Source organism: Urocitellus parryii, chromosome 6, assembly GCF_045843805.1.
Source record: "Urocitellus parryii isolate mUroPar1 chromosome 6, mUroPar1.hap1, whole genome shotgun sequence".
Lineage (NCBI taxonomy): Eukaryota > Metazoa > Chordata > Mammalia > Rodentia > Sciuridae > Urocitellus > Urocitellus parryii.
Genome location: NC_135536.1, coordinates 97,957,180 through 97,966,727, shown reverse-complemented (window position 1 = coordinate 97,966,727; position 9,548 = coordinate 97,957,180). Strand labels below are relative to the sequence as shown.

At 35.9% G+C, this 9,548-nt stretch overlaps 1 protein-coding gene across 2 annotated transcripts in view; it reads right to left on the bottom strand.

Moving 5' to 3' along the window:
* Window positions 1–789: 789 nt before the first annotated feature.
* Window positions 790–9,548, bottom strand: part of Mapk6 (mitogen-activated protein kinase 6) — a 34,204-nt gene continuing 25,445 nt past the window's right edge. For both annotated transcript variants that reach the window (XM_026391324.2, XM_026391334.2), the window contains exons 4-6: window positions 9,330–9,494; window positions 4,675–4,876; window positions 790–3,127 (exon numbers count right to left, since the gene is read on the bottom strand). In XM_026391324.2, the coding sequence (XP_026247109.2) occupies window positions 2,026–3,127; window positions 4,675–4,876; window positions 9,330–9,494 (1,469 nt within the window). In that variant the 3' untranslated portion in view covers window positions 790–2,025. The remainder of the gene's footprint in view (window positions 3,128–4,674; window positions 4,877–9,329; window positions 9,495–9,548) is intronic.

Sequence of the window (9,548 nt, the reverse complement as noted above, 5' to 3'; positions counted from 1 at the left end):
GAAAAGACATTTCTCCAGAGATGACAGATAGCCAAAAAGCATACAAGAATATGTATATTAAATCATTATGGAAATGCAAATCAAAAATCCGAGAGCATCCCATATCCTTTATGACAGTCATTACCCCCTCCACCCCCCATAAAGGCTGGGTGCAGTGGCACACACCTGTAATCCCAGTGGCTTAGGAGGCTGAGGCAGGAAGACCACAAGTTTGAGGCCAACCTTGGCAACTTAGCAAAACCCTGCCTCAAAATTAATAAAAAGAGATGGGGACTTGGTTCAGTGGTAAAGTACTCCTGGGTTCAATCCCCAGTACCAAAAGAAAAAAAGTTGGCAAGGATATGAAAAAATTGAAACCCTTTGTTGGTGGTACTGTAAACTGCTGCAGTCACTATGGGAAAAAAATATAGCAGCTTCTCAAAATACGAGCTATCATATGGCACAGCAATCCCAATTCTGGCTATATATTCAGGAATTAAAAACAGGAAGATAAAAATGTATTTGTACACCAAATATATTTACAGGTTTCTCTACATAGTTCACACCTTCCACACCTATTCCATATAAATGTTCAAATATATAAAGCTTTATTTCATCTTAATGTGTGAAGTTAATGTAAGATTTTTGTGTGAAGACAAAAATGACTTTACTTTTCAGCCTTTAGACTAATAATTTAAAGCCACAATTCAAAGATACTAAGGAGTGGAACTGAAGTCTGGCAGTAATTTTCCATCTAGCAGATAATTTTCATTACCTAAAGAGTGAAACAGGAGCCATTTTTGCTGGCCATGTTTTATTTGTCCTTTTTCTTCAAACAGGATAGCCAAAGATACAGACAGTATTCAGTAAAATAAAATAGATGAAACAAATTCTAAGAGACTGCGATGCCACATGCTACATTTAACCTAATTTTATTCATGCTTGCCTTGGGATGGGGAATAGATCATTCGGTAAAAACATACAGTAAAAACAAAAAATGTCTTATCATGTACAACTTTAAAACTACAATAATGATGTACCTTAATTACTTCCATGCACACAAGTCTAACATTACAGTATTTTTAAAAAATAAACACAATTAAGACTTCTAGGAGCATTTTATAATAAAGTAATTCCTAATTTTTCTTTGTAGATAGATCAAGCACCTCCAAAATACAAATTCCTATACACAGTGAGTACTTTACTTAAAATGAACACTTAAGTAAATTAAGTACATGGACAGCCTTAGGATAAGCTGATATTATATATTCAGCTAGGTAGGCAACAAACCATAGTGCCAAATGGAAAAAGTGTAGTTGCAAATAAAGTTTTAAAACTAAGTTAATTTTATAATTAAATACAGAAAATATACTGATTTGCTAAAATAAATAAGATGTGATGTATTAACACTTCACTATAAAGAATGAATACCAGAACATTTATAAACAATGAGTCTTAATAGTTTACTACAATAAACGCTGGCTAAATAGAAGTGCATATTGTGAAGCACTATGGGTGGTATATGTTTTGCCACATACTTTTGTTACCTTGAGGTAGATAACACATGTGTACCAAATTCGGCATTCATTTTCAGTTGCTGCTGGTATCATGTGTTTTAAGAAATGTGTACAGTATGAAAAACTGGAAAATACTAATGAATGAAAAATGTTTTAGGAAAAAAATAGATATTTTCATGCAATTATGTACAGTCTCACTGTGTAAATTTCAAGGCAAGATTTTTGTTTCCTGTAAAACAGATCATTGTTCTATGAGAGAATGTTTTTTACTTGTCTTAGTGCATTTCTTTTGTCTCCTCCTGCATTGCATTATTTTGCTCTATTCTTTTTTGTGTGCAAATGACATGCCAGTTAAAATGAAAACTATCTCATGTAGAAAAAAATTCTGGATTTTAAAAACCAAGAACTAATAAAAATCCTTACTAAATGACACCATCTGATTCAAGTAAAAAATGACTTAAACACTAGTAATAAAAAAAAGACAAACACATTTCATGAAGAATACAAAAAGAAATGTCTGCTGAGTGTTTTAGTTCAGATGTTTCAGAATGCTGCTGTATGTTTTATGAGGAATTTGAGGGGAAGATTTCATAGCAGAAGGTGTTAACGTGGCCTGGATTGACTTAAGTGGTGACCCCACTGGACTATGAAACTGTGGGATGCCTATGGATTCAAGCTGCTTATTAAAAAGGAACTCCCCACTGTTGTTCAGAAATCCTTCCTCATTTCCTCTCTCCCCAAGTTTCCCATCCTCTACTGGCTCAGTTTCTAGCATTTCAGTATCTTCTTTCCTGCTAAAGAACTTGTCCAAGTAACTGGTATAAGTATTTTCCTTCTCAACCTGTTCATCCTTCCTGACCTCACAACAAAACTGATTGATGAGAAAACATTCCTCCCTACCACTCACAAACTGGCTATCCCAAGAAGATTGGTACAAGGCTTCTAATTGAGCCAAATTTGCCATTCCTTTTTCCTGTTTTTCTCGGCTTACTGACTTTGATATCAAACTTTTCAACTCTAGTTGGGACACTGAGCTATTCAAGTCATTTAATTTATCAACAACATCAGTAGGCTCATGTTGTGAACTAAGTTGAATAGTTCCTGCAATAAAGGAATCAAAATCAAATCCCTGATTCTTTTCCCTTTCTTTTTCAGCCAGTTGCTGTGATGCTTCCTCTAGCGCTATCTGGGCTTTAACCAATCCATTCCTTTCACATTTTGACTTGCCTTTCTTATCAGATTTTTCTTTGCTTTGTTCTTTCCAATTGGAAAGATCTATAATAAGTTTGGGTTCATAATAATGATTAACTTCACTCTCTCTCCAAACTAAATTATCTAAATATGATGATGACCTTGTTTTGTAGTTACAAGTATGGCTGCACTCTAGATCACAATATTTGTTTTCATGATGATCTGGGTACTGCCAACAAGGCTCAGTGGAGTAACTGGTATCAAAAGCAGGATCCTCCAGATACTTTTCTCGATCTCCATCCAAATATTTTCGAGGATCAACCTGTACTTCTTCTTCATCAGTGACATCAGACAGAGCTCGTGGGTCAAGCTGAACTTCATCAATATCGAAGTTGTTATGTATAGGCCAATCATGCTCTGAAAACTGACAATCATGGTACCTGAAAATAATACACTGGGGTTATTCCATGTATGATATCATTTTCAAATTCACTGAGTGTCTCTTATGTGAAAGCACTATGCTAGGTCTACAAGGTGATAACAGTCGTGAGCCTTCTCTGCCTCACTAGAACTTACAATAATCTTTCTTTTTGGTGCCACAAAATTTAACTCAAGGGCATTTAACCACTGAGCCACAGCCATAGCCCTTTTTATTTTTTATTTTGAGACAGGGTCTCACAAGGCTTACAGCCTTGCTAAGTTGCTGAGGCTGGATTTAAAACTACAATCCTCCTGCCTCAGTTTCCTGAGCAGTTGGGATTATAGGCGTGTGCCACTATACCCAGTTATAGGCGTATGCCACCATACCCAGTTTTTGTCAAATGGTCAAATAACAAGATAGGTAAACCAGGCATAGTGGTACATGCCCATAATCCCAACAGCTTGGGAGGCTTAGGCAGGAGGATCTTGAGTTCAAGGCTGGCTTCAGCAACTTAATGGTAAGAGGAGTAGAAATTTTTATCTGTAGAAAAACTATCTCAAAAAAAAAAAAAGGGCTGGGGATGTGGCTCAGTGATTAAGCACCGCTGGGTTCAGTACAAAAAAAAAGGGGGGGGGGAGACAGGTAAGATCTATTACTTCACAAAATACTAGGAGATGATATTTGATAACTGCAATGGGATCTTTTAATTTCCATGAAGAATTGAGTGTTCTACTCTTAAATAAGACCAAATATCATTTCTCCCTTTTTTTTTTAATTTTTAAAGTTTTTCTAATTAGTTATACATGAAAGTAGAATGTATTTTGACACACTGTATACAAGTAGAGCACAGCTTCTCATTCCTCTGGCATATATGGTGCAGTCATACCAGTAGTGTAATCAGACATGTATACTGGGTAATAACGTCCGTCTCATTTCTCCCTTTTTATCTATTCTTTTATCTATATAACTGCAGATACATATCTAGGTAGCTGGCCTATCTATAGTTTAATTCCACATGTTTCAAACGAATATTTTATGGCCATAAAATGAAGATATCTAACCTCAGGTACCTTACAAATTTTCATTCTGGTAATTAAGACAGACTAGAAGTGAAGGTTTACTGGAGACCAACAACCTGAATTTAAAAAAAAAAAAAATCTGCATATGTTACACAATGTGACATTCTCTTACTGATACATCATACCAGTCTTGGGATGGAGGTATATGTTTAATGGCGAAGTGCAACCATTAGGCAAGGCTCTGGGTTCCATCTCCAGCGGAAAAAATCAAAAGATTTTAAAATCTGTGAGTTTATGGTTCAGATTTCCAGATTTCACATTTAAAAGACTTTAAGGAATGTAAATTATAAAGACATTCAAAATAGCCTTCATTTTCTATTTCCTAGCCAATAAATATTTAAATTACCTAAAGGCTATTTAAAGATATTAGTAAGTTGAGCAAGAAACCCAAAAGTGCCATTACTAAAAATCCTGACTTTTGCATAGTCTTATCATATATAATTTAAATACTTTGGTTCACTGTTTTTCTAATTTAAAATCAATTTACCTTTCCCAGTTATAAATGTGACTGTGAGTTTCATCCATAAGCAAAATATCATCAACTTCATCTTCAATGTGAAAAGGATGGCTTGAAATTGGCTCATCCATTGGAAAAGAATATATACTCATATAAGGATGAGAGAGTGCTTCCTCTGCTGTCAATCGATCCATGGGGCTAAATGTCAAAATTTGTTCCAGGAAATCCAGTGCTGCAGTGTAAGAAGAGTAGAAATTTTTATCTGTAGAAAAACTGAAAATGTTGGTCTCATTCAATAAAAATGACTAGTTGAATGACTATTTTTACCACTTCTTACTACACAATAGGAACAAAACATCTTAACTGTACTTAAGAGGTCTGCCAACTGATAAAGGGAAAAGAATAGACTATATAACTAAAGGTAAGTTAATATTTGTCAGAGAAATAAAATTACCTGACTGATTAAAAAGAAAGGCCATTTCTTCCATCAACATGGTAAATATTTGAAATGTACTCTGATCTTATTATGGCCACACACTAATACTCTATGAAATTGATGTTTTTGTCAAATGGTCAAATAACAGTAATTTAACATGGTTTAACCTAATACCTAGGTCTTATTCCCAGCTCTTCAACTCACTAGCTTAACTGAATTACTAGCTGTGTAATGCTAGATAAGCTACTTAAACTTACTAAACTCTAATTTCATCAAGTATAAAAATTTAAGGCATAATGTCTGGTCTTAATAAAAGCCTTTCTCCCTTCCCCTTCCTTCACTAACTTAGCTGCTGCTGTTTACCTTAATCACACTCTAGCACAGTTCACACATTATACTTTATCATTTTAGAATTCTGGAGGGACTAACCATATACCAAATTCTTCCTTTAACTAGTCTGTCAGGCCTTCCTATGTCTTTACCTAGCTTCAGGCTGTCCCTATACCACCCACACACTATTGTGCATTATCATCCATCTTCAACCCTGGATCATTTCCACCATCTTCTTTCTCTCCTCTAGCAGCCATACAATAGTGATGAAAACTAGATGCAATATCACATCTGGCTCAGTACAAATTCATACTGTGAAATTTCAATTTAGCACTTGCTCTTTTGAACAAATCTTTTTTTTTTTTTTTTGAGAGAAAGAGGGGAGAGAGAGAGAAAATTTTTTAATATTTATTTTTCAGTTTTTGGTGGACACAACATCTTTATTTTTATGTGGTGCTGAGGATCAAACCCAGTGCTCTGTGCATGCCAGGTGAGCATGTTACTGCTTGAGCTACATCCCCAGCCCCTTGAACAAATCTTTATGCTCTAATTCTACTATCATCCTGAACATATAAACCCAATTCATATTTATCTCAATTCCTATCTAATCACTATGGTCTCCTACATGTCCTTTTGTTTTTTGTTTTGGTACCCAGGATTGAACCCAAGGGCTCTGAGCCACCTCCACAGCCCTTTTTTAAAAAATATATTTTATTTAAAGACAGGGTGTCACTCAGTTACTTAGGGCCTTAAGTTGCTGAGGCTGGCTTTGAACTCACAATCCTCCTGCCTCAGCTTCCCAAGCCACTGGGATTACAGGCGTGCACTACCATGCCCAGCTTTACATGTCCTCTTATCTTCACTTTCTATTTCAAAGGGAAAGAAAGTCCATTTAAAACTAACACCTATACTCTAGAAGAACCTATTCTTTTTTAAATTCAGGGGCTCCTGGCCACTAAACCACATCATCAGCCCTATTCTGTATTTTATTTAGAGACAGTCTCACTGAGTTGCTTAGCACCTCACTTTTGCTGAGGGTGGTTTTTGAACTCTAATCCTCTTGCCTCAGCCTCCAAGACTTTGGGATTACAGGTGGGCACTGCGGGCTAGAAGGGACCCTGTTCTCGATTTCCAGCTTCTCATTAACATAAATAGCTGACATGCTTATAGCTGTTTATTTTATAACACCTCACTCAACTCTACCATCAGTCCAATAAGGGCCCAAAAGAAGTAACCTAAGGCTCATTGCTACTCAAGCCCCTCAGGGGATAAGTTCTGAGGGTCTTTCTTGTGTTCCCTGCTATTTCTCCCTACTCTTCTCATCTTCCCTTATCTAGAAAGTCATTTCAAAATGCATCAATGGTTCTGCTGCAAGAGAATCCATCTCCTTTCTGAGGCCATGGGTCCCCAAAAAGAGAAACTGGGAGGCAAAGAGTTATAGATGGTGATCCAGCACAATCACATTCTTTAAGTAAAGGGGGATATATTTAACTACATAAGAAAAACATTCTATAAAGTCCCTAGCATCTGGGAACTACAGGTGGCAGGTGGAAAGAGGGAGCAATAAGAAAGAAAAACTAGCCCGTTAGGCTTAACTAGATTCCATCAGAATATAAAGTTCTATTGGACAGCACTGCTCCAGAGAAAACCAGTAAATTTGCTACAATGGTATTAGTATGCTAAGATATAGAAATACTTAGCATGAGAAGGAAAAGTAAAAAAGAGGGTATTCACTTAAAGATATTAAGAGTGGAGTTCCTAGTAGTCTTATATGAATACTTATATTCATATGTATTTAATCCTGTTTATTTATGTATTTAATCCTACTTCTGTAGATAATAAACAGTGCAGGGAGAGAACATGTATTTTTAACAAATACCTCTGAATGTCCTCTTTCCAAAAACAGAACTTCAATGTTACTCATGAAAAAAACAGAGTAGAGCAATAAATCTTTAGTCTCAGGAATGTTACCCACTCTGCACTGCACCCACTGAATGCAAACACAGTTTTGTCATATGTGAACATCAATGGTTAATTCAATGAACCCATTATCAGCATCAGACAAACATTCAGCTTGGTTCAAAGCTGACACAATCTCCACCCTAATAAGGGTAGAGAAGAGAAAGATTCAAGAGCATTATTAAGATTAAGAATGCTTCAAGAGCAATGTCCTCTTTCAGTAAGATCCAGCAACAGTGACAATGAAGAAGCCTCAGCAACTTAGCAAGGCTCTAAGCAACTCAACAAGACCCTGTCTCTAAATAAAAAAAACTAAAAGGGCTGGGGATGTGGCTCAGTGGTTAAGTACCCCTGGGTTTAATCCCCAATCCCCAGTACCAAAAAAAAAAAAAAAAAAAGAAACAGTGACAATGACTCTGAAGCAGATCCAGGTTACCTGAGAAATGTCTCTCAAGCTGGCTGAGTATAATCACAACTGTACAAAGTTTTAAAAATAGATATCCTCCCAGTTTCCCACCCCAACACTGAATTCCAATTTAAGCCTACATTTTAAAGATGGCTCCATAGATGACTGAGGCTTAGTCAAATGTTACATGACAGCCATTTAGTTACTAATTGGGATATCATGATAGTGGCTACAAAGTTAGGTGCAACCAGCAACAGAATTTGACTTGAGAGACTTTAAAACTGGTTAGAAATTAAGAAATGCTAAAATTTAATCAGAACCTTTAAGTAAGCTTCTTATTTGGGCATCTATAAGTTCCAAGTACATTTGAGAAAAAAAAGACAGTGCCTGAATTTTCAAAATACTTGTTATTTTAAACACTTTAATAATCATTACCTTGTATCACATATAATTGATGAGAGAGGGTGACAGGAAAAATAGATATAAAATAAAGAGAAAGCTTAATGGGTTTAGGAAACTTCCTTTTTTAAAAAATATTTTTTAGATGCTGATGGACCTTTATTTTATTCATTTATTTATGTGTGGTGTTTAGAGTCAAACCCAGTGACTCACACATGTGAGGCAAGAGCTCTACTACTGAGGCACAACTCTAGCCCCTATTCCTATTTTGATGAGAAAACAATACACTTCTGACACTGATACATTTCAGGTGTGTGTGTGTGTATATGTGTGTGTGTGTGTGTGTGTGTGTGTGTGTGTGCGCGTGTGTGTGTTCAAGGTACTGAAGATTGAACCCAAGGTATGCTAGGCAAGGGGTCTACCCCTGAGTTCAAGCCCTTACAAAATAATTCTTAAAGATATAAGACAATTTTTTAAGAAATATTTATTTTTAGTTATAGTTGGACACAATACCTTTATTTTATTTATTTTTTTGTGGTGATGAGGATCGGACCCAGGCCTCGTACGGGCTAGGCGAGCACTCTATCACTGTACCATAACCCCAGCCCCAAAATCAGACAATTTTTAAGAAAAATATTTTTCCTGTCTCATGTTTTTAAGAAAATGTTACCTTATTACAAAAGTTAAAGACTTGTATCTTATTTACATCACTCCATTTTGAGACATAAAATTGTTTTAGTGGTCAATGAAGTTGTGATTCTCTCCAAGTTTCCACTATTTTCAAGTTTGCACAATCTCTTGCATTTGGTATTTAACACTCCTAATACCAATCCAAACTCGTACATATTTTGCTCAAGTTTTGCTCTTTCCTCCCATCTCTGCCTTCCTCTGTCTCAATTTTTTACATCTAAATGACACTTATTATTCAGAAGGAAGAAACACATCTTAGCCTAAGGGTAATGTCAAAACGGGGGAAGTAAGAATTGAAGGTTTTGGTATGTAAGTGTCAACAGACTATTCAAGAGAAAGTTGTATACCCAAAGAGCTTCCCTACACAGATCATATTTACATACACACACACACACACACACACACACAAAAAAAAAAAAAAAAAAAACAGGCATTAACATCATGGTTACTCTGAAGTCACAATACCTTCTCGACTAATTCCTGGAAGCAGCTGAGTTAAAGGTTTGTGTGGCTCAGTCATATCATTTCTAATGTAAACTGGAATTACACTGAGAAGCTCCTGACGATCTTCCTCATGTACAACAGGAATAGATTCTAAAATCAGTTGCATCTGTTCAAGTTCATGTGCACCTGAGGGTAAAAAACACCAAATATAACAAATACATTGTTCTGTGTTTATTTGGC